Source organism: Panicum hallii, chromosome 1, assembly GCF_002211085.1.
Source record: "Panicum hallii strain FIL2 chromosome 1, PHallii_v3.1, whole genome shotgun sequence".
Taxonomy (NCBI): Eukaryota; Viridiplantae; Streptophyta; class Magnoliopsida; order Poales; family Poaceae; genus Panicum; species Panicum hallii.
Window position 1 is genome coordinate 51,750,038 of NC_038042.1, and position 24,894 is coordinate 51,774,931.

The 24,894-nt window shown below is 48.5% G+C and overlaps 2 protein-coding genes and 1 long non-coding RNA gene across 5 annotated transcripts; 2 read left to right on the forward strand and 1 right to left on the reverse strand.

Annotated features, from left to right (window-relative positions):
* The first annotated feature begins 589 nt into the window (after positions 1–589).
* LOC112881297 (U-box domain-containing protein 33-like) lies at positions 590–6,340 on the forward strand. Its single transcript, XM_025945972.1, has 13 exons — positions 590–1,002; positions 1,553–1,677; positions 1,822–1,943; positions 2,200–2,304; positions 2,533–2,729; positions 3,191–3,363; positions 3,453–3,596; positions 3,714–4,010; positions 4,085–4,252; positions 4,331–4,396; positions 4,477–4,965; positions 5,056–5,826; positions 5,968–6,340. Exons 1-13 carry the CDS (start codon positions 753–755, stop codon positions 6,160–6,162), a joined length of 3,102 nt encoding a protein of 1,033 aa, XP_025801757.1. The 5' UTR covers positions 590–752; the 3' UTR covers positions 6,163–6,340.
* LOC112881360 lies at positions 4,249–6,658 on the reverse strand. 2 transcript variants are annotated; one of them, XR_003226455.1, is made up of 4 exons: positions 6,348–6,658; positions 5,587–5,810; positions 5,036–5,407; positions 4,249–4,485 (listed from the first exon to the last, which is right to left on the reverse strand). It is a non-coding gene; the product is annotated as an uncharacterized LOC112881360 (long non-coding RNA). The 2 variants fall into 2 exon arrangements; XR_003226454.1 differs by lacking the exon at positions 4,249–4,485 and having other exon boundaries at positions 4,907–5,407.
* Positions 6,659–8,249: 1,591 nt separating this feature from the next.
* Positions 8,250–14,075, forward strand: LOC112881308 (U-box domain-containing protein 33-like). 2 transcript variants are annotated; one of them, XM_025945981.1, is made up of 13 exons: positions 8,250–8,881; positions 9,557–9,681; positions 9,771–9,892; positions 10,183–10,287; positions 10,445–10,644; positions 10,927–11,075; positions 11,162–11,305; positions 11,473–11,769; positions 11,844–12,011; positions 12,090–12,155; positions 12,240–12,728; positions 12,817–13,587; positions 13,734–14,075. In XM_025945981.1, exons 1-13 carry the CDS (start codon positions 8,602–8,604, stop codon positions 13,917–13,919), a joined length of 3,102 nt encoding a protein of 1,033 aa, XP_025801766.1. In that variant the 5' UTR covers positions 8,250–8,601; the 3' UTR covers positions 13,920–14,075. The 2 variants fall into 2 exon arrangements, with proteins under 2 accessions (XP_025801766.1, XP_025801771.1); XM_025945986.1 differs by having other exon boundaries at positions 8,751–8,881; positions 9,817–9,892.
* Positions 14,076–24,894: the final 10,819 nt, after the last annotated feature.

Sequence of the window (24,894 nt, forward strand, 5' to 3'; positions counted from 1 at the left end):
GCTGTTTAAGATTTTGTACGTGTATGTACAAGGGAGGGTGGACCATGTTTAATCTGGCTAGCGAGTGGTGGGCCGACCTCTCGGATGCTAACACTTACTATGCTGCTGCCCAAAGCCTGGCCCGTCTACCTGGTACTCCACAAAATTTCATGGCCCATGGGTCCACATTTGATGAGTCCACAATCCTCTCAAAAAAGAAAAAAGAAAAAAATCGATGAGCCATCCATCCACGGCCGAGGCCTCCTTACGCCACGACGCCACGCCATGCGACGACTTCTGGGATGGTCAAACATGCTTGGAAATGTTCACGGCAGGGGTGGTTCATGAATCACGGCACCAATTTGCAGCTCTAAAATCCACTGATGGCTTGCAGCGTAACGCCATGCCGTCGGTTCGGTTGGTCGTTGTCGCTCAAGTCCGTCGCCTGGGCCCACACGCAAACCATGAATCATGCCAGCGTGAGCCGGGCCACGTCCGAGCTCGCGCCACGCTCGCGTGCTCTGTGCCAATGCGGAGGTTCTTGCTTGGTGCGTCGCGGCGGTGACTTTGGGTTGTTAATTGGCGGGTCAATGCAGCAAAACCACGAACATTATCGGGCATTGATTGACCCGTCACCCGGCGGGGCCACGTCCCTGTCGTTCCGGGCTCTGGCCTCTCCGATTTCCGCCACGGAGATATACTACGACTGCGGGGCACGACGAGCTCACGCCACCGGGCTTCATGCGCTGATCGTGGAGAAGAAGCGGCGGCGAATGGAGGGAGAGCACGAGGAGTGGGAGCCGCTGTCGAGCGCGCGGGGCAGCCCCGCCACCTCGTGGGCGGGCTCCCTGGCGGACGAGCTGGACGAGCAGAGCCCGCCCGCCGGCGCCGGGGACGTGGCGGTGTTCGTCGCGGTGCCGGAAGAGGTCAGCGACGGGAGGAGCACGCTGCTGTGGGCGCTGCGCAACTTGGTCAGGGACGGTTCCAAGGTCGTGATCGCTCATGTCCACAGCCCTGCACAGCGTAAGCCTTTCCTCTTTTTCCTGAGGGGCACCGGATTTTGCAAGAGCATCGCGACCAGTGCTCAGTTATGCATCACTTGCTGAAAGAGAGGAAATGAGAAGCAACTATATTCAGTTAAGATTCATGATATGTAACCAACAATATCACCCCGATCAGCCAAAGCGCAAGCATGAGTTCACATACATGTCTTCGTATTTGAATTTTGAAAAGAAGTTGCATTTCTTATACAAGTCGAACACGTACGGAATTGAAAAAATTGTCCACCTGCAAATGTTAAACTGATCTACATACACACTATAATCCCTAAAACATGCTGCACACACAACTTTCATTTCCTCTCAATCAATGAGTGTTTCTAGATTTTTCTTTCCTTTTTAAATAATTATTGTGTCACAATCTACAACAGAACAAGGATGTTAGTGGTAAAACAGAAAGTGCCTTCACACTTCTAAGCGTGAGGAGTATTTCTTGCGTCTTTTTGTGCAGAAAGGGAATGCTTGCATCTTATACACTTAGGTTGAAACAGCTTGTGCTTTCTGCTATATTTCAGTGAGGGATCAGGCGAGCATTAACCCGGAAGAAATCAAGGAGTACAGGAAGCTGATGCGAGCAAAGGCAGAGAAGAACCTAGATGCGTATGTTCTGATAGCAAAATGCACAAGGGAAGATATAGAGGTGCACTCTCCATCCTTTTATTGTAGCTACACGCTGGCTTGTACCACCCTCATGAATTAACTGCAAAACCTTGCAATTTTCAATACTGCAATGCTCAACACTAGATTAACTCGACAAGATGAACACGATATTCTCCTGTTCCAGGTTGGTTGTGAGAAAATAATAATTGAGACAGATAATGTTGCTAAAGGACTTGAGGAACTCGTCACCCTTCATAACGTCACCGAGCTTGTGATGGGAGCAGCTGCAGATCGACACTTCTCAAAGTATGGATCAGCAACCAAATCTAGTGTTTCTCCTCGCAAATTTTCAAAAATTGGGAGCACAAATAAGATGACTATGCATCTCACTTCAACGAATCTGAATGCATCATCATACTCTTGAACTTAAGTACCTGAGATACTGTTCTATTTTGTTTCTCTCCTTCCAAGAAATTAGTAAGAAGCTAGCATGCTTAGACCAAGAAGTTTCTTAAGAGTATTCTTATAATGGCACATTCTAACATATGGTCTCGAATTGTAGAGAAATGAACACACCAATGTCAATGACAGCACTCAGGCTTATGGAGGCAGCTGCTCCATCATGCAAGATATGGTTTACTTGTAAAGGGCATTTGATATGTACCAGGTAACGGGCGAGGTTCAATTGATACCTGTTATTTTAGTACTTCCAGGCTTCTATATCTACAAATAGTACATTTGTTCAACTGGGAGTCTGGGAGACCAATCTACTGTGTCCTTAACAAGAACTCTACCTCTGATGGTCCCAATTCGAAGTGTAGTGGACATAAGTTTCAGTGCGCTAGTGTTGCAAATAGCTGAAAAATTTAATAACCATGCTTATCAAAGCTTACAGGGAAGCAACTGAAAGCCTTCCTGCAATACCTCCGTCACCTGCACAAAATGCACAAGAGGCACCAGCATACATCATTTCAAGCCAAATGGGATCAATGGCACTCACCGAGTTGGAATACGAAGTATCAAGCTCCAAAGGATACACTTCAAGCTCATTGGTTGCAACAGAAATGACAGATTGGGATTATCTTTTTGGAGGTGATTATCCTAAATGCATATGGAACGGTAGTATGTCATTTTTGCAAAATAATTGTCTCTGTAGTTTTTGGGCTTAAATATGCAAGCAGATAATTCTATGCATACAAATAAAACCTCCATATTAGTAGAATGAAGGCCGAAATTTAGGCATCAGTAGAGTTCACAAATCGATTTAAGACATTACAATCATGTATTTTTGTAAAATTATATTCCTATGTTCAAACTAATGATAGATGAATGCACCCAAATACAGCCAAAAAAAATTGACAGGTTTATATAGAAGCAATAAATCATCCCAACCATTCTTAGATCGTGAAAGATAACCATGTTCATATGTGAAATGTGTCCAGAAAAAAAAGGAACAGTTTTTTATGCGAGCAAATAAGATGGTTTTTAGCCATGTGGTCCAATTTACTTTTGAAGGTAATCACACTGGTTTTTCACTGTAATGGTAACTCCAGATTGGGGAATGATAGTGTATGGATCATCAAGACTTGATGCTGCTGCTAATTTCTCCGGAACTGCTACTCTACCTCCAATGATTGGAGATACAAATGAACCAACACCAGTGGTGCATCCTCCTACACAAGAATCTGATAATGTCTACTTGCTGCTAGCATCAGAATATAATCAGGTAAGTACAGTATTATAAATGAGAATGCTATCACTATATATTAAGGTATCAAAATAAACTAAAGTCTTTTTGCTGGTGGTATCTCACAGGAAGACCAACCCAGTGTAGATGAAGAAATGTATGAGAAACTTCAAGATCTATGTATTGAAGCTAAGCTGTTGAAGGATCCAGCTGATAATGAATCTAACAAAATACGCAGAACTGAAATGGACCTGCATTCAGCACTTCAAAGAGTAAGATTTGTTTTATGGGTTCACACTGCTGCTTGCATTATCTATAATGTAAAATAATGAAAGAAGACTCTCTGACCATCATATTGAACATAACACACCACCAAAATCTCCTTGCAGATTAAAGAGTCAGAAGATTCATATCTTCAAGAAGTGAGCCAGCGAAAAGAAATTGAGAAGACTCTAACTAGACAGAGGCTGCAGATTGACAAAATGAGAAGACAACAATGCACGTTATCTGATGAATTACAGGATTCAAAAAAGCATAACCTTATGCTTGAACAACGTATAACACAAATTAAATCTGCTGCAAAAGACCACGTGGAAGAAATTACCAAGTATTTTATAAAACAATCATGTGAAGAATCTAAGAAACGCCAAAAGATCGAAATGGATCTGCTTTCGACACTACAGAGAGTAAGCACTTTGTATCAGGAGTCTATGGTTCAACTAAGGAAGCACGTGATACAAAATGTAAAGTATCCTTACAGGTTAAAGAGATGGAGAGTTTGCTCCAAAACGAGAAGGCACAGAGGGAATACATGGAGAAGAAGGTAGCAAGACACAGGACAGAGATTGAAGAAACAAAGAGGCAACGAGATAAACTGTATTACGACTTACAAAATGTAAAAGAGCAGAGGCACAGACTGGAACAAGTGGTAAGTTTGACAGTCTGTATTAAGATTCAGTGTATTGTTAAATACTGTTCAGAAATATCTGACTAATCTTTTGAAAAGGATGCGTCTGAAGAAACTAACAGAAGAAGAAAAGCTGAAAAAGATCTGATCTCATATCTTCAAAGGGTAAGTTTTCTTCTTCCTTTTCTGCATTGGTCCATAATACAAAGTGTAGTACTTTACCAAAATGTTGAGTGCTCGTACAGATTAAAGACCTGGAGCATCAGCAGATACATCAGTTGAAAGAAAAGGAAAGAATGGAGGAGACAATGGCAAGGCAGAAGGACGAAATTCAAGCAGCAAAAAAAGAGCTACATGAGATACATAGCAAACATATGACTGAGATCAAGTCCACTGTGAACATTCATGAAAAAAAGCTTGCAAACAGCAAACAGCTTCTCCAAGAGCTCCAAGCAAAGTATGAAAAGTTACTGCATGAGAGAGACGCTGCTGTGACAGAAGCCAAAGAGTTACGCCAAAAGAACAAGCAAAGAGCCTCAATGATAACTGAAACTCCAGACACTGAGTTCTCATTTGCCGAGCTGCAGAAAGCAACCAATGGATTTGATGAAGAATTTAAGATTTGTGAAGATGAATTTGCAAGCATCTATAAAGGTTTCATCCGCAACACAAATGTAGCAATAAAGTTGTTCCATCCACGAAGCTTAAAAGGACAAGCAAAGTTTTATCAAGAGGTAATTGACATCACTTCCCTTTAATTCTATAGCACCCTTATCAGAACGAGCAGTGACATTATTGTTGTACCTGGGGCATCACTCCTGCAGGTTGCTGTCCTTAGTAGAGTCAGGCATCCTAATCTCATAACACTGATAGGAGCATGCCCGGACGATTTCGCGCTGGTGTACGAATTCCTCCCAAATGGTACCCTCGAGGACTGGCTTTCACGCAAGAAAAACATGCCACCTCTGACATGGAAGGTGCGCACGAGGATCATTGGGGAGATATGCTCAGCTTTGGCTTTCATCCACTCATACAAGCCTTATCCAATTGTTCACGGTGATCTAAATCTGGGGAACATTCTCCTTGATGCCAACTTTGTCAGCAAGCTGGGAGACTTGGGCATCAGCCACCTCCACAGACAACCTGACTTACCGACCACCAACCTTCAATGTCACCCTACAAAGAACCATAAGGGGACACTTTGTTATATGGACAATGGTGAATTCAAGACAGCTAGGGAGCTCATGCTGTGGTCTGACGTGAACTCATTTGGCATTATCATACTTCGCTTACTGACGGGGAGATCACAGCAACAGATCGGTGAAATTGTGGAAGAAGCAATGGAGAAAGGAAACCTGCATTCTATCATTGACACCTCCGCAGGGGACTGGCCATTTACGCAGGTCAACCAGATGGCACATCTTGGACTTAGATGCATCACCTTGAGCTGGGGACGCCAGCCAGAACTCGCCAGGGAAGTATGGGTGGTGGTCGAGCAACTGATGAAAGCCGCTTGCCTGACCACTGGGCCATCTCGATTTGCATCACCCTCTGATGCTCCACCCCCATCACACTTCATCTGTCCAATTTTTCAGGTTAGTGATCTACCAAAATCCACATTGATTTAATAAAAAAAGCCGCATGAACCAATGATGTGCCAATAGCAATTTGTATACATGAGACTGAAGCATCTGAATTCTGAATTTACCCATCTTTGTCTGATGCACGGGGAACAGGAAGTTATGAGTGACCCCCACATGGCGGAAGATGGGTTCACATACGAAGCTGAAGCAATCAGGGGATGGCTTGCTGGGGCCGACACATCGCCCATGACAAACCTGAGACTTGCAAGCCGCAAGCTCACCCCAAACAAGGCGCTCCGTTCAGCGATTCTCGAGTGGCAACAGCAACAGCAACAACACCAAAGATGATGCAGTCACTGAATGCGGATCCAGCAGCTCATGCCAGATGCTTCATTCAGCTGTGAATAGTGTGTATAGGGTTTTTCATGGATTTTAGTATGCAGATTGGTGTAAGAAAAGGGGAACCACAAACCAGTTGAACACTGCTTGTACAAATCTTACTATAAAATCTAAGCATGGAATCGAATTCTCACCTGTCTTCGCGAGCTGCGGAAGGGGGAAAGGGTTGCCGCCGTCGGGCCGACGGCCACAGCAGGGGGGCGCCAGAAGACCCCCAGGTTAGTCGGAGTTTGGTCGCTCTCCAAAGCGAATCGCCGGAATCCTCGTCGTCTGCTGGCTCCATTGCCCAGAGACCAGAGGCCAACATGGGCGCTTGGAAATTAGGAGGAGCAAGAGCCGTAAGCGGATAGTAGGGGGAGCTTGAGGCAGCGATTGGGGACGATGGTGGCGGAGATAGCGGCGCCGGCGAGGCGGCGACCTTGACAGTTGCTGGCCCGAATATTTAAAAAAGACCTTTACTTGGATCGCTACTTATTAATCGTGATCCGAATATTTTTAAAAGAAACCCTAACTATTTTCACATAAACCCCTCATTTGGAAATCGAGATCCGAATAAGGGGTGCAAATAAATAATTAAGGTATGTTTTTTATATACACCCTCAATCGGATCGCGATCCGAATATTTATAAAAAGACCCTCGTTATTTGCAAAGAGAGCCCTGATTTGGCTGTCTCTCCCTCTTCTCCTCGTCTCTACCTTCCGCCCGCCCGCCGGCGCCGACGTCCTCCCCGCCTCCCGTCACGACCGGGACAGCGTGTCCCCGTCCTACCCATCCCTCTCTCAAGCGGTCAAGCCATAGTACTGCCCAACTCTCTACTCTTCTGCGTACCGGCGGCAAGGCAGTAAGCATGCGCCGGGTTCGCCGGCACCGGTGGCCTCCTTCCTATACTCCTCGGAGTACTACTTCTGCCTCAACCTCCGGCCGACGTGCGACCCGTACACCATCATGCCCAACATGGCCTGCTCCGAGTTCCTCCCCACGGACGGCGATAGAAGCCATAATTCTTTTCTAGAAGAACTGCTTCGATGCTTTAGCAGCCCCCCGTCCAAATCGCAGGCGCAGTAGCATTAGCAGTCCAATAGTGCATCCTGCAGCGGCAGCGATGGCAATCGATCCGTGTGGATAAACAGCAAGGGAATCGTTGAAGGGGATTTGACAATCTGCCGCGCATTGACTGATGAATTACAGGATTCAGAGAAGCATAATTACGGATTAAGTCTGCAGAAGATTTTTTTTTAGTTTTGCGAAAACTGCAGAAGATGTTCATGTGGAAGAAATTGCTTAACATTATACGACGCAATTGTGCGAGGAATCTCAGAAACGCCACACACCGAAATTCACAAGCTTACCACATTTTTATCCACTTTATCCGTAGTCACTAAACTACAGTGTCTTGTACCCTTTTCACAAAGGTATCAAACTTCGCGTTTGTTTTTTACGATGTGCGGGTGTTAACCTTTGAATAATTTTATCCCTCACAGTTCTAGCCTCAAGCCGTTTGAGATATTAGTTATCCCATACAGCTTTTTTTTAATCCTCAGGTGCAATCTTCAATTGCTGTGAACTCACATGGGATGAAGGTTTCTAAATCGTCTGAGGGTGTTCGTTTCCTCCCCTCTAAAGTTTAGACCCGTCACGTCAAAGAGAATCTTGCTATTTAGAAGTATTAAATAAAATCTGTTTATAAAACTTTTTTTACATATGGGTGCTAATTCGCGAAACAAATTTAATGAGCCTAATTAATCCATAATTTAATCATCCGCTAATCATGGACTAATATACCTCATTAGATTCGTCTCGCGAATTAGCCCTAGGGTTCTGCAATTAGTTTTGTAATTAGACTTTATTTAATACTTCTAAATGATAAGATTCTCTTTAACGTGACACCTCTAAACTTTAGACCCTACGAAACAAACACACCCTGAGACCCTGAGACGAAAGTAGCATTTGTTGACTGGTCCCAATGTGCCGATGGGTCCACACGCAAATGACAAATCACCTCCACATCAGCGAGAGACATACACATGTATTTCTAGTTTTCTACGTTGCTTATGCTGGCGCACTAGTACCAGTTTTGTCCAAGCAATGTCGCAGCGACTTCGGAGCGTACTGCTGGGTCAATGCAACAAAGGCAAATGTATTCGGCACGGACTGACCCGTTACACGGTCGACTCAGCACGTCCCTTTCTGTTGAGTCTCGTGTCACAATACAAAAAACGGCGGCCTTGATACCAGTGGATCTCGAGTGCGAGCTGACGGTACAAATATTGGTTTAGAACAATCGCTGAGTACTCAGTAGTCACCCCACCAGCTCCATCCTCCTCCGTCCGTGAGGACTGAGGAGCTTCCTTTGTTCCAGGTCGGCTTTCTGATCACCAGAGGCGGCAATGGAGGGAGACGGCAGGGAGCCCGAGACGTGGGAGCCGATGTGGAGCGCACGGTGCAGCCCAGCAACCTCATCGGCGGGCTCCCTGGAGGACGCCGGCGACGAGCTGGACGAGCAGCAGAGCCCGCCTGCCGATGCCGAGGACAAGGTGTTCGTTGCGCTACCCGAGGAGGTCAGCGACGGGAGGAGCACCTTGCTGTGGGCGCTGCACAATTTGATGGAGGATGGGTCCAAGCTTGTGATAGTTCATGTCCATAGCCCTGCACAGGAGATTGCCAAGGGTAAGTTTTTGTCCCACAAAAACAAGCGCTGTACATTTTTTTCCCTGTAATCAATGAGTATCTAGATTCCCTTTTCTCCATCAGCTGTGAATATACACTCTTAGGTGCTGTTTGGATCCAAGGGCAAATGACAAAAGGGCAAATGGTAAAATTTTTGCTCCTGTCACATCAGATGTTTGGACGCTAATTAGAAGTATTAAATATAGTTTAATTAAAAAACTAATTACATAGATGAGGACTAAATGACGAGACGAATCTATTAAGCCTAATTAATCCATAATTAGCAAAATTACGGTAGCATTTGCCCTTTTGCACTTTGGGGTGTTTGGATCCAAAAGTGCAAAAAAAGTGCAAAAGAGCAAAAGTTTTGCACTTTCTCTTTCTCTTTCCATTGGATCCGAACATTGGATCCGAACAGGCCTTTAGAACAAGGATGAGTGGTGAAACAGAAAATACCTTCACAACAATTCTTAATGTGAGAAGAAATACTTGCGCCTTTTTTGTTTAGAAAGGGAATCTTCACTCTCTCTTTGTTTTTCTATGGTGAACAAATTCCTGACTTCATAGATACCTTAAAACTGAGAAATAGCAATCCATTAGCAACATAAGTTAGTCAGAAATTATCCATCATTTTGTCTCGTAACTTCAAACACTGAGCTTTATGTTATATCTCAGTAAGGAATCATACCAGCATGAAACCAGAAGAAATAAAAAAATACATAAAGCTGAAGCGAGAAAAGGCAGACAAGAACCTAGATGCATTTGTTCAGATAGCAAAATGCACAAGGGAAGATCTACAGGTGCACTTTCCTGCATCACTTCTCGATATTGCAATGCTCATCAGTAAATTAATTAAACACATGATGAACATGAAAGTCTACTGTTCCAGGTTGATTGTGAGACAGTAATAATTGAGATGGACAATGTTGCTACAGGACTTGTTAAACTCATTTCCCTTCATAGCATCACCAAGCTTGTCATGGGAGCAGCCGCAGACCAACATTACTCAAGGTACAAACCTAGTGTTTTTCATCCATCTTATTCCTAAAATTGGATGCATTCATAAACGACTATGTATCAAACTTCTTAGGAACCGTTCTAAAATTAAGTTCCTGGACCATTAAAAAATTCTTAGGAACCGATTAGCAGGTAACAGAATCAATGATCTGAATTTGTTCAGACTATATTTTGTATCTCTAATCACAAGCAGGATGTATGTGGCTAGCATGTTTAGACCAAATAATTTCTTTGGAATAAGTACCACGTGATTGCACATTCTAATATATGGTCTCAAACTGTAGGGAAATGAACACACCAAAGTCCTTGACAGCACTCAAGCTGATGGAGACAGCAGCCCCATCATGCAAGATATGGTTTACCTGTAAAGGGCATTTGATATGTACCAGGTAAAGAGTGAGGTTCATTTTGTCACCTGCTATTTTAATAAATTTTCGGACTTCTATGTCAAGAAATATCTATTGTGTCCTTCAAAATATTTCGACCTCTGACTGTCCAAGTTCAAAATATCGTACATTTATTAAACATGCTTATATAAACTTACAGGGAAGAAAATGAAAACCTTCCTGCAATACCTCCATCACCAGAAGAAAGCACTGTTCCACTATTACCAGCAGGCAGCATTTCAAACCAAATGAGATCAACGGCACTCCCTGAATTGGAATATGAAGTATCAAGCTCCAAAGGATGCACTTCAAGTTCATTGGTAGCAACAGAAATGACTACTTGGGATTATTTTTTTGGAGGTTACTATCCTAAACATGTGGAATGATAGATTCATCACATGCTCACAAAATACTGAAATAGTTACTTTTTATTTTGGCATAAATATGTAAGGAAATAACTTTATACTTAAAAGGTCAAATTGGTTTAGCAAAATAACTTTCTTTTTAAGATAGTCACGTTGGTTTTCTTTGTAAGAAAAGAACTTCATCCATGAGCAAAATAAAACTAATTTTAGCCACTCCATCGATTTTTTTCGTTTTTAAGATAGTCACATTGGTTTTCCATTTAAATGCCAACTCCAGATTGGGGAATGAGAGTATATGGATCATCAAAAACTGAGGATGCTCAATCTTTGGTTACTGATGGTACAAATGAACTAACACCAGTGAAACATTCTCTAACTCATGAATCTGGTAATGTCTACTTTCTACAGGCATCAGCAAGTAATCAGGTATGCAGTGTATTAAATAAATCAGGTTGTTTTGTATATAAAGGTACCAAGATAAATTTAAACTCTTTGATGATGGTATCATACAGGAAGATAAACCAAGTGTTGATGTAGAAATGTGTGATAATCTTCAACATCTGTGTAATGAAGCTAAGTTATTGGATGATGAACCAGATGAAGAATCGAAAAAACTCCACAAAGCCGAAACGGACCTGCTTTCAGCACTTCAAAGAGTAAGCTTTGTTTCCAGGTTCACTCTGCAGCTAGCATTATTTCTAATTTAAAGTAATGAAAATAGTGATCATCATAACTGAAGATCACACACCTTAAAAGACATCCTACAGTTAATTCCTCTTTTACAGTTTTATGATAAGAAAATATGTCCAATATCTCCTTGCAGATTAAAGAATTGGAAGGGTCCTATCTTCATGAGGTGGGCCAGCGGGAAGAAACTGAGAAGATGTTTTCTAAACAGAGGTTGAAGACTGACGAACTGAGAAGACAACGCTACACATTATCTGATGAATTACAGGATTCAAATAAGCATAAGCTTATACTTGAACAACGTATAAATCAGATCAAGTCTTCTGCAAAAGATCATGTGGAAGAAATTACCAAACATTTCCTCAAACAATCACATGAGGAATCTAAAAAACACCGAAAAATCGAAATGGATCTACTTTCAACACTTCAAAGAGTAAGCAATTTACCTGAGGGTCTGCAGTTCAACTCATGGAAGCATGTGATACAGAATGAAAAGTGTTCTTACAGGTTAAAGAGATCGAGAGTTTGTTCCAAAATGAGAGGGCACAAAGGAAAGAAATGGAGGAGAAGGTAGCAAGACAGAGGACAGAGATTGAAGAAACAAAGAGGGAACGAGATAAACTGTATTACGATTTACACGATGTAAAAGAGCAGAAGCTCCAACTGGAAGTCACTGTAAGTAGACATTATGTACCTGAATTTAAGTGCAGTGTTGAAAATTGTTGAGAATATCTGACAAATCTCTTGAAAAAGGATGCATCTAAAGAAATTGACAGAAGAAGAAAAGCTGAAAGAGATCTCCTCTCAGCACTTCAAAGAGTAAGCTTCCTTTTTCCATTTGTTCACCATTTGTCCATGACACAATTGCAGGATGCCATCAAAATGTTTTGAGTGTTCTTGTAGATTAAAGACCTGGAGCATCAGCATATACATGAGGTGGAAAAAAGGGATGAAATGCAGGAGATAGTGGCAAGACAGGAGGAGGAAATTAAAGCAACAAAAAGACAGTTACAAGGGATACATGACAGAATTATGATTGAGATGAAATCCGCCGTGAAAGTTCATGAAGAAAAGCTTGCAGACACGAAACAGTTTCTCCAAGAGCTCCAATCAAAGTATGAAAAGTTACTGCACGACAGAGATGCTGCAGTTGCAGAAGCCAAGGAGTTGCGCCAAAAGAACAAGCAAAGAGGCTCCATGACAAATGAACCTTTGAACACCGAGTTCTCATTTGCTGAGCTGCAGCAAGCAACCAAAGGATTTGATGCAGAATTCAAGATTAGTGACGACGGATTTGCAAGCATCTATAAAGGTTTCCTTCGCAACACAACAGTAGCTATAAAGTTATTTCACCCTCAAAGCTTGACTGGACAGGCAAAGTTTCATCGAGAGGTAATAGATATCACTTCTGTTTAATACCGGGTTCCCTTTTTTCAGAAAGAATTGTTACCAACTTACAACTGTGGCAACACTCCCACAGGTTGCTGTTCTCAGCAGAGTGAGACACCCTAACCTCATCACGCTGATAGGAGCATGCCCAAACCATTTCACGCTGGTGTATGAGTTCCTCCCAAATGGTAGTGTCGAGGACAGGCTCTCATGCAAGAAAAACATGCCATCTCTAACATGGAAGGTGCGCACAAGGATCATTGGGGAAATATGCTCAGCTTTGGCTTTCATCCACTCACAAAAGCCTTATCCAATTGTTCACGGTGATCTAAATCTGGCCAACATTCTCCTTGATGCCAACTTCGTCAGCAAGCTGGGAGACTTGGGCATCTGCCAGTTTCTCTCACAGTCGAATATAACAACCATCAACCAGCAGCGTCACCCTACGAACCATAGAGGGACACTATGCTATATGGACAGTGATGAATTCCAGTCAGCATGTGAGCTCATGTTGTGGTCCGACGTGCACTCATTTGGCATTATCATTCTTCGCCTATTGACAGGGAGATCGCAGCATCGTATTGCTGGGATAGTGGAAGAAGCAATGGAGAAAGGGAACCTGCATTCCATCATGGACACCTCTGCAGGGGACTGGCCTTTGGTGCAGGCCAAGCAGCTAGCGCATCTTGGTCTTAGATGCATCACCATGAGTGGGGGGCGCCAGCCAGATCTTGGTGGGGAAGCTTGGGAGGTGATCGAGGTGCTGATGAGAGACGCTTGCCTGACCGCTGGTCCATCTGAATTTGCATCATCTTCAAACGATGATTCCACTCCATCATGCTTCATCTGTCCAATTTTTCAGGTTAGTTATTCACCAAATCCACAATGACTCAATAAAAAGAACCGATATTAGTGAATGATGTGCTGCCAGTAGCTGTTTAGATTATACTTGAGAATGAAGCATCTGAATTCTGAATTGACCCCGCATTGTCTAATTCATGTGGATAGGAGGTGATGAATGATCCTTACATCGCAGCAGATGGGTTCACATACGAAGCTACAGCAATCAAGGAATGGCTTGACAGCGGGGCCGACACATCGCCCATGACAAACCTAAGACTAGCACACCGCGGCCTCACCCCAAACAGGGCGCTCCGTTCGGCCATTCTCGAGTGGCAACAGCACTGGAAGTGATGCATTCACTTGATGCGGATGCAGCAGCTCATGCCAGACGCTTCATCCAGCTATGAACAGTGCGGCCAGGGTTTTTAATGGGTTTTACGATGCCATTGTGAAACCAATTGGTATCAAATGAACACTCTCATATGCTACTATAAAATCTGGCGTGGAATCGCATTGTTCTTTTACCTGTCTTCGCGAACAGCAGATGTGGGGCAACGATTGGTGCCGTCGAGTCGACGGCCAGCAGCAGCGGCGCCAAACGATCCCCAAGGCTGGTCGGACTTCGGTTGTTTTCCCACCCGAACCCTACGGCCTGTCGACCTGAATCCTCGCCGTCTTCTTAATCCCATTGCCCTAGGCTAGCAAAGGCACTTGCAAAGTGCGGAGGATCTGTAACCGTAAGTTGCTCGCGAGGGATCTGGAGGCAGTGGCTGGGCGCGTGAACCTGCGGGAGGCTCGAGCGGAGCCGATGGCAGCGGGGCTAGCGGCGGCGACACAAGGCGGTGGCCGCCCCGAATATTTTTAGAGAACACGCTAGTATTAGTCGCGATCCGACTATTTGCAAAATAGACCCTATCTTTTACATATAGGCTCCTAATTTAGATCGCGATCCGACTATTTGCAAAACAGACCCTGATATTTTCATATAGACCACTAATTTAGATTGCGACTAATAGTCGCGATCCAAATATTTACAAATAAGATCTTGTATTTATTAAATCCCCTATTTTCCGTCCCAAATGTTTCCTACGGTGGGCCCTGATATTGGCAAAGACACCCCTAAAACGCCTCGCGTCTGTTAATGTTAGTTCGAACAACCCTAATTAGTTTTACAGAGACCCCTGATTTGATCTCGATTCGTTAATCGCGATCGATTTTCTTGCAAACTAGTCCCTTTTCCTATTTTCCGGCGGTATCTCTCTCTTCTGCTCGGCGCCTCCACCTCCAGGCCGCCCGCCGGCGGCCTGCCGGTCAGCTCTCGACTCCTCTGCTCTCGGGGCAAGGACAGCCGAACAGGATTACAGGAAGCGCGCGCTTGATTCGCCGCCGCCATCCGAGGCGAGCTGCCGCACCGACCTCCTCGAACTGCGCGCACGTTAAGGTTGACGGGGCGGCGAACACGACGGTGCTCGGTTCGGAACGGCGGCTACAGTGCCGGAGCGCTCGGACTGGGGCTGGGGCTGGGGCCGCAGCCGAGCTGGCCGCCGGCGCCACTCGCCCCAGCAGTATCCGCAGAACTGCAGAAGTGGAAATCTCGCGAGCCTGATGGGCTTCGGCAATGAACAAACAACCACCTGCGGCCTGCGGAAGGCCTGGAGATGGCCCAAGCGCCAAGCGGGCCGTGTGCGGAGAAAGGCCTGAAAACGTAACCCGGCGGAGGGGGCCGATTAGGGGTAACGCGCGTTACCCCGTGTTGATTAGTCGCAGAAGGGATCACGGAGTGGTTCCTCGTTACTTGGGCCGAAATTAAGAAGCGAGGCTGGCCCAATATATCGGTTCGCGGCAAACATCAAAGATTTTCTGCATAATTTTCTTCATGCAAGCCCGCGCAAGGAATCATAGAGTCACTGTTTAATTTTCTTCATCAAAGATTTCGTTCTTCATGCAAGACCGGTACAATTGAATTTTAATTGCACCATTGTATTCTTTACCTCGAGAACTTTGAAACTAGAACACACTTGATCATATTTTTAATAAAATAATTTTATAGTATTCCTTTAAAAGGTAGAACAATTTGACTGTGAAAGTGGAACAATTGTTCCTGCTTCCCAAATAAATTGTTCCACATTCGCAAATAAATTTTTGTACAAATTAGAAATTGTTCCGAGAATAAAACAAAATGGTATGGAACAAAACAAAAATGTTCCAAAAAGAAAATTTATCCAAATATTATCAGGTGAGGTCTAATTTTGAAGATCTCGACTTAAACAATACAATGGTACAATCGAAAATTAATTTACCTAATTCATCTGCGAATAGTAGATTTTTTTGTCTAAATGCATGTTTACACGAAGTCCGATACGTTTGCGTCAGGCTCCTGCGCTGGGCTGTGCCGCTCTGTAGGCTGCACGGCGGGGATCAGGCATTCAGGCTGCTACGCTGGGCCTTCTGCGACATTGCGACATCCAGTCACGCGCGCGACTGCGATGATTTGCGCGGCGGGGGGCGCAGCCGCCGTATTCCAGATTTTTTTTTTGAGAGAGAAAGGTATTCCAGAATATTGTCCGCCACAGCGGACAGCGACTGATAAGAACGGCCGAAGAAGGACCAGGAAACCGTGGAGAAATCGTTGAGCGGTCGCACTCCATCAGCCATCATCACCACAGAAAGCTTCGCTTCCTAGTACTGTTTTTCCGTTCTGGACAGCTCTTCGAGATTCCGCCCAAGAACAGCCGCATCTGAAAAAGCTACGGTGAGCGCTTGACTTGGCCAACCCGGTGCCCAACAACATTCAGAATCACAAGCTACGGAAGGCACCAGGACTCGGGTGTGGCCGGCTCGCGCTCGCCGAGCACGACGCACGAGGGAGACAGGAGAGGAGAGGGTCGACAGCGGGGCGCGAACGGAGGCGTCGTCCTCGTCCTCGGACTCGAGCCGGGGGCAAGCAAAATCACCAATCATGTGTGCGGCGAGGCGAGCAGCATCGCCGAATTGGGGAATCGCAAATCATGCAACGAGGACAGCTCTGGTCGCTCGCTGTTTGGCTGGCAGTGGACCCCTGGCATCTCAACTTCAGTTAGCTGCACGAACAGAAAGAATCGGCAGGTATATTTGAGTTGTCTTCGCCTGCCCGCGTGGTCCGTGCTTTGGGGCAGTATTTGGATAATAAAGGGTATATTCTGCAGCCTGCTGATTGCTGCTGAACCTTGCGATTTGCAAGTGGCCTTTTCTGCTTTTTGTTGTGTCATTGTGTGAGCAAAGTTGAGTTCATAGTAAACAGGAGTAATGGAGTATTAGTAGCAGGGAGCCAGGGAATGAAGCTGAGCCAGTCATTAGCATGACCTAACGACCAGCACCGCCCTAACCATGTCAGCCAGGCAGTGGTTTAGCCTTCTGTCACTAAACTAATCCACCCGATAACTTTCTTGTATTCTAATGATAGTTGGATTTATCAGTTCCTCCCATCTGCAGCCAATCATTCGATCTCGGCCCGCTGGCCATATCCGAACTCCGAACACCATGGTTCCACCACGAGATTTTAAAAATCGGCAGTGGAGGCGACGGGCACAGGACACCCCGCGGCAGGCTAGGCTGACGACAACGGCGCGGTGGTTGGTGGTGGTGGTGGCGCCGCCCCGGCGGCCGCCGGGCCAGCCATAATCAGCCGGCACATGCGCGCGCGCGCGAGACGGCCGGTGGTGCGTGTACGTGTGTGGCGCGCACGGCAGGGCCGGTGGGGGGCGTGACGCGGCCGGCGACGCAGACCCTGCACGGCGCGCGCCGCGTGGCGTGGTCGCGCTTCTGCGGCGCCGCCGTCGCGTTGCGACGTGAGGAAACAGAGCGGCAGTTCTGCACTTGCTTCCTACGGCCTGGACGCCTGGTCTCCACTCTTTTGCAGCTCTGAACTTCTGCTCCTTCAACGGTCTTCGTCTGAACTCGGAAGCTGTGATGATTTGCCGAGATATCCAAATACCAAACGAGACCATTGTTCGTATTTTTTTGGTTCAGGGGTGCGAGACAGTTCTTCATATTTGATGCTTGATTTGTTTTTCATGGGCATGTCTGATTTGATCATATCATATCACCACCTGCCTTGACAGATAGATGGCCGCATACTTGCATGTTGCAGTTAGGATAGTGCTCTGATTTGTAGCTGGAAGGGTTGTGATAACTGAAGCTCTGTCCAGGGGCCAAACCTGACGTGGGCTGATCACCGAATCTCGTCTGAAAACCTTGACGTTCATGATGGCTGCAGCTCTGCACATGTTTATGTACGACTATCGCCACCATCAGAGAGTGTGCGTGTGCCATGAAAGCAGAATTAGAGAGGCAAAACTGGATTAATTGATAGAGAGTACAGGAGGTACAATATATAGGCAAGGAAACCCTAGAGGTGGTTTATAGAATCAGCACCAATAATCAAGGGATCCTTGCCTATCCTATCAACAGATCCACAAAATCTGGGACAGTCCTATAAGGCTAATACTCCTGTCTAACACGCCCCCGCAGTCTGAGCGTCAGCCACTGCACACGTTCAGACTGGACCGAAACTCCGCAAAGACCGAAGAAGGAAGCCCCTTGGTTGAAGATGTCGGCGTACTGAGAAGAAGTCGGTACATGCAAAACACGAACATCTCCAACAGCAACTCGTTCCCTGACGAAGTGAAGGTCAATCTCAATGTGTTTGGTGCGCTGATGTTGCACTGGGTTTGAGGACATGTAAACTGCGCTGATGTTGTCACAATAGACCAACGTGGCACGGCGCAGAGGAGCATGAAGCTCTTGTAGAAGCTGGCGCAACCATGAAGCTTCGGCAACACCATTTGCCACAGCGCGATACTCGGCCTCAGCGCTGGATCTGGACACGGTGGTCTGACGCTTGGAGGACCAGGAGACAAGACAGGCACCAAGAAACACAGCATAGCCCGAGGTGGACTTGCGTGTATCAGGACAGCCAGCCCAATCAGCGTCAGTGTAGACCACAAGATCAGTAGCAGAGGACGGTCGTAGCAGAAGACCCAAATGAAGAGTGCCCTTGACGTAGCGGAGAATGCGCTTCAGAGCAGCCAGATGAGGTTCCCGAGGATCGTGCATATGAAGGCAAACCTGCTGGACTGCGTAGGCAATGTCAGGCCGAGTGAAGGTCAAGTACTGGAGAGCACCAGCAAGACTCCGAAACTCAGAGGCATCAGCAACTGGGGCGCCATCTGTAGCAGAGACCTTGGGGTTTGTATCCACTGGAGTCAGACAGGGCTTGCAATCCGCCATATGAGCACGAGCTAGGATGTCAACCATGTACTGCTGCTGAGAAAGGAAAAGGCCATCATCACGGCGCTGAACCTGCATACCGAGGAAGTAGTGTAGGTCACCAAGATCCTTCATGGAGAACTCGTGCTGGAGGGCAGAGATGATCCAACCAAGGAGCGCAGTGGAGGAGGCGGTGAGGATGATATCGTCGACATAGAGTAGCAAGTAGGCAACATCAGAACCATGCTTGTAGACGAATAGCGACGTGTCTGACTTGGCTTCAGTGAACCCCACGGACAGAAGATAAGTGGCGAACCGGCTGTACCAGGCACGGGGGGCTTGCTTCAATCCATAGAGGGACTTGTTGAGCTGACAAACAAAATCCGGACGAGCGGAGTCCTCGAAACCAGCAGGCTGCATAGAGTAGACTGTCGCGGTCAAAGTGCCGTGCAAAAAGGCATTCTTCACATCGAGCTGGTGGATGGGCCAGCGATTGGAGAGAGCCAGGGAGAGCACAGTCCGAACGGTAGCAGGCTTCACGATCGGGCTGAACGTTTCTGAATAATCCACGCCCGGCCGCTGAGTGAAACCGCGAAGAACCCAACGGGCCTTGTACCGCTCAAGTGACCCATCGGCGTTGAACTTGTGCTTGAAGACCCACTTGCCGGTGACCACATTGGCGCGCGGGAGGCGCGGCACGAGATCCCAAGTGTTGTTCTTCAAAAGGGCAGCATGTTCCTCTTCCATAGCAGCACGCCAGTTTGGGTCGGCAAGTGCGCTACGGAAGGTCTTGGGCACTGGAGACAGAATGGCGGCGGTGAAGAGCTTGGGTACTCTGAAACCGCTCTTCGCGCGCGTGGTCATGGTGTGCTGGTTGCTCACTGGTGGGACAGCAACAGCACCCGCCGGCAGGGACGTGCTGGAGGACGGCGGGGGAGACGCGCCAGAGGTGGGCGCCGGGGCTGGGTGCTCCCGGCGGGTGTACACCTGCTGGAAGAGGTGGTCAGGACGAGCAGAGGGCGCCGTGACCGCATGGTGCGGCGGTGTCGTCGAGGAAGGGCCCGGCGCTGCGCCGGGCGTCGGTGAGGCCTCTGGAGCCAGTCCAGGCATGGCTGGAAAGCCCGGAGGAGGTCCACGAGCCGCGCATGGCCGTGCGGCAGGAGCAGGGGCCGCACGTGGCTGTGCGGACGGTGGTGCAGAGGCCGAGCCGACCATGGGCGCGCCGGTCGAGGGAGGGCCGGCTGGGAGCGCATCTAGCGCTGCTGAACCAGCCGGAGGAGCGCCGGGCGCAGCCGTATGTGGCTGTGCGGGGTGAGTCACGCCAGAGCCTGCAGAGAGAAACTTATGCACAGGACCGATAGGTGCTAGCACACAGTCAGTAGTATCCAAAAAATCAAGGTCAGCCGGTGAGGAAGAGGGGCCCTGCTCAGCATAAGGGAACGAGGACTCATCGAAAACGACGTGGCGGGAGATGATGACTCTGTTGGTGGAAGGGTCAAGACAGCGGTATCCTTTATGATGAGCAGAGTAACCTAAGAAGATGCAGAGGGCTGACCGGGGGGACAGCTTGTGGGGAGCAGTAGCAGACAGGTTAGGATAACACTTACACCCGAAAACGCGGAGATGGTCATAGGTAGGCGCAGTGCCAAGGAGGGCGGCATGCGGCGTGCCAGACGCGAGCGTTTTGGTGGGTAAGATGTTAAGGAGATGGGTAGCTGTCCGAAGGGCTTCAACCCAGAAGCGAGGGGGTAGGGAGGCCTGGAACAAAAGGGAGCGCACAACGTTATTAGTGGAACGAATGATGCGCTCGGCCTTACCGTTCTGAGAGGAGGTGTAAGGGCAGGACATGCGAAGGTGGACACCGTGACTGAGGAAGAACGTGCGGGAGCTAGAGTTGTCAAACTCTTTTCCATTGTCGCACTGGATTGCCTTCACGGTGCGGCCAAACTGGGTAGACACGTAGGCAAAAAAGTGAGCAATCATCGGGAAAGCGTCAGATTTAAGTTTCAGAGGAAACGTCCATAAGTAATGGGAACAATCATCAAGAATGACCAAATAATATTTAAAACCCGAAACACTGAGAATAGGAGACGTCCACAAATCACAATGTATAAGATCAAAATTATGTGTAGCTCTTGAGGTTGACACAGGAAAAGGAAGACGCAGATGACGCCCTAGCTGACAGGCATGGCATAGCGAAGAGCTAGTGTCGTGACGGCAGGCAGGGAGACCCGACGAAGCAAGCTGGGAGAGCGCCTCTTGTCCGGGGTGGCCAAGGTGGCGATGCCAAAGGGTAGACTCAGTGGCGGCTACGAGGGAGTGGGCGACCGGCAGGCGGAGGGGATACAGCGGCCTGGAGCTATTGCACCTTGCGATCAGTTTCCGGGACAGAAGATCCTTCACAGAACAACCAGACGGGTCAAATTCCACTAAGCAATTGTTATCGATGGTAAACTGTCGGACGGAAATAAGATTCTTAATAAGTTGAGGGGAAACCAAAACGTTATTAAGATGAAGCTGGGGAGTAAGAGCAGTATTACCGGTGGATGTGACAGGAAGCAAGGAGCCGTTACCGACAACAATTGAACAAGGGGTAGGATACCGCATGGGAAAAATATGGGAAAGAGAACTGGAAGAAGAGGACATGTGAGAGGTAGCACCTGAGTCAAAATACCACTCGTTGGTCTGCTGGGGCTGATTCAGCGCCATGGTACTGAATGTTGATGCCAGAGATTGCTGATCCCAGGACGAGGGACCAACTGACGAGGGGAAGAAGCCGAGGGGCAGTGGAGAACACTGGCCAGCATGCTCCAAGGGCGCGCGAGGCGCCGCCGGCTGCTGAGGGTGCTGCTGCGCCAGGAGAGCCTGCTGGGGAGGGCGCGCAGGCAGAGACGCCAGTGGAGGCCGCGGACCGGGCCACATCTGGATGGTGCCGGTCCACGGTTGTAGAAGGACGGCCAGGGCGGCGTGGTGCGGTTCTGGGCAGTGCTGGAGGTGCCCGACTGGGAGCCCTGGCCTCCGGAAGCCTGACCAGAGTCCTTGCCGCCGTGGCGGCTGCGGCGGCTCTTGGGTGGCGGAGCAGAGGGGCCGCCCTGGGAGGCGGCGGCACCCCCGGAGCCCTGGGAGGGGCCGCCAGTCGCTGAGGTGGGGGCGGTGGAGGTTGCCAGAGCCGTCGCCTGCGTCGAGTGGTGCTCCATCGTCATCTCCTCGAGGAGGAGATCAGCCTTCGCATCGACGAAGGTGGGGAAGGGACGCCCCCGACGAAGATGCATCCCGACGGCCTTGAAGCGCTCGTTCAGACCGCGGATGACGTTGAGGACGAGGGTGCGGTCGGAGACGGTCTCGCCCAAGTCCTCAAGCATGTCCGCCATGCGCTTCATCTCCTTGCAGTACGCAGCGACCGACAGATCGCCCTGGACGAAGTTGCGGAACTTCGCCTCGAGGAGTAGGGCGCGCGTCTCCTTGTTGTTGAGGAACTGGGACTCAACAGCAAGCCAGGCGACGCGAGCGGTGGAGTTGCGCGAGGGGATGGAGGCAGCCAGGTCGTCGGTAATGGTACCGAAGATCCATGACTTGACAACGCAGTCCATGCGCTGCCAGTCAGGGAAGGAGGGCGCCGAGTCGTTCTGCAAGACATGATCCTGCAGGGAATACTTGCCGACGGTGAGGAGAAACTGGTCGCGCCACCGGTTGTAGTTGCCGGCGGTGAGGTCGAGAACAACCGGGATGAGGGCGCGGATGTTCTGAACTGCCACTGCCTGGGCATGAAGGTTGGCAAGCGCAGCAGCTTCATGAAGGAGGAGCGCCTGACGAAGCTCACGGCGGTTGGAAACCTCCGCGTCCTGATCAGAAGAGGCGCCAGCCACGTCGGGGTCGTCGGCGTCGGAGTCGAGGTCGCCGGCGGCCGCGCGCTCGTGCTCGGCGCGAGCGAGGGCGTCGCGCTCGCGGATCGCGGCGGCTTCACGCTCCTGGGCGGCAGCCTGGGCCTCCTGGAGGGCGGCAGAGGCGCGCGCTAGGGCCGCGCGGCGCGTCTCCGTCTTCCTGGCCGCGCGCAGACGCGCGGCGGCATCAGCGTCGGCCGCCGCAGCGGCCGGATCGGGCGGCGGGAAGGCGGCGGCGACCATAGAGGCAGAGGGAGAGGGAGGAGGGGAGCCGGTCATCGCGGCCTGGTGGGGGGCCGGCGCGGGATCGGCGGCGCTGCCAGGGAGGCGCGTCGGGGAGAAGGGAGAAGCGCGGCCGGGAGGCGCGCAGGGCGCGGCCAGAGGCGCGCAGGAAGGGCGGAAGCAGAGGAGGTCACGGACCGAGATGGACTCGTGATACCATGAAAGCAGAATTAGAGAGGCAAAACTGGATTAATTGATAGAGAGTACAGGAGGTACAATATATAGACAAGGAAACCCTAGAGGTGGTTTATAGAATCAGCACCAATAATCAAGGGATCCTTGCCTATCCTATCAACAGATCCACAAAATCTGGGACAGTCCTACAAGGCTAGTACTCCTGTCTAACATGCCACATCGAAGCCGTTAGCAGATGAAAAGCGCAGCTGCATTCGCTTGTACTCCGTGCCATTCCCGACCACATCTCTTGTTGTTCATCCGGAGGCCGGTGGGAAACGAAAACTTGTTATCTACTACGCCTGATTTCACTGAAAATGACGCTTCTCATTCAGGTCTCAAATTCCAGAGCCAAAAAAACTTCCAGCCCTGGAATTCCGGCCTCTCGTCGTGCCCCACGTTTGCGTCTGCAGGAACGGGACGACGATGCCCTCAATCATCAAGCGCGCTTCGGTGTAAAGATTCCTCGCCCCAACCTGTAGCATGGGGCCCCTGAATCGCTGGGAAATCTGCACGATTCCAGGCCCGTTGATTGGAACGCGACCACTGGTAACGTCTCCCAGCCTTTTCAATTCCTCCGAATTTTTATTTTCAAAAGAAGAGAGTGGCAAGTACCCTTGTTGCAGGGCGCAGCTCGCGTTGGCAGAGACGCAGCGCAGCAACTTTTTACCCTCCCCCTGCACTAGATTTCCAGTACAAGTTGCAGCAGCACGGTTCATGGGTCCTTGCCTTTCACCGGCGTCACCAACCGAATAGGTCTGCAGGTTTGGTCCATGAGGACCTTTTGACTACGAAACGAGAAACAACATGCAGCATATATTGGTGATGGGCACTGTCATTTGTTCCACTGAAGATAATATTTCAGAACACTGCCCTGAATTCTTTTTGGAACAATGGTCTGGATTCTTTCCTCGGTAAGCTGCTGACCCTTTTGGGATGAATTGCACTGCAGTTTTTGCCCCGGCGATGCTTCTGCCGAGCCATACGGTGTGACAAAGCAAAGAGGTTAGGTTCACGTTCCATCACTCATCCAAAAAGCGATGGATGAAATCATGCCATCCTAGCACATGTCAAAAGCAACGGCATGAACAGAAAACTATGTGCCGTAAGCTACTCCCGGTACTACTGCCATCCTACTTTCATCAGTGTGCCTCTGTAGTCTGTTCAAGCTTTAAGCCCTGATTAAGCCGATCATACGCTTTCAGCGAGATGAACAGTGAACGGAGAGGAGCCACAGGTGACAACAAAAAGGCAGAGGACAGAGCTGCTCGGACGGGGAGCTGTAAACAATTCTCTCCGATGATGGACGGCTGGCCACCCGCGCGTTGCGCAACCACACGCGAGTTTTCAACAATTCCTTCCTGCCCCGTCGCTGTCCTGCGTGGCTGTGGGCTGTGACTTTTGTTTGGATCAGTGCGCGCTGCGCTGCCCTTGGCTTCGGATCACGGACAGAGGCGAGAGAATCCTTCGAAGCGAGGAAAAGGCTCGCGGAGCCTAGCGAGGATGAGTGCAACAAAAGAATATTGCAAGCAAGTATATATCTTTCCCATAGGAAAAAAATAATGCAAACACGACGATGAAGAAAATTAGAAAAAAGTGCAATATCTACTCGATCAGTGCACCTCCCTTCAATTTTTAAAAACGATATATGAACCATTTCTTTCTACAGTTTTTGCATCGTCGCCTTGGATAGGCTAAAAAATTTCTAGCTCCATCCTTCCGTTACATTTTTTTTCTCATGT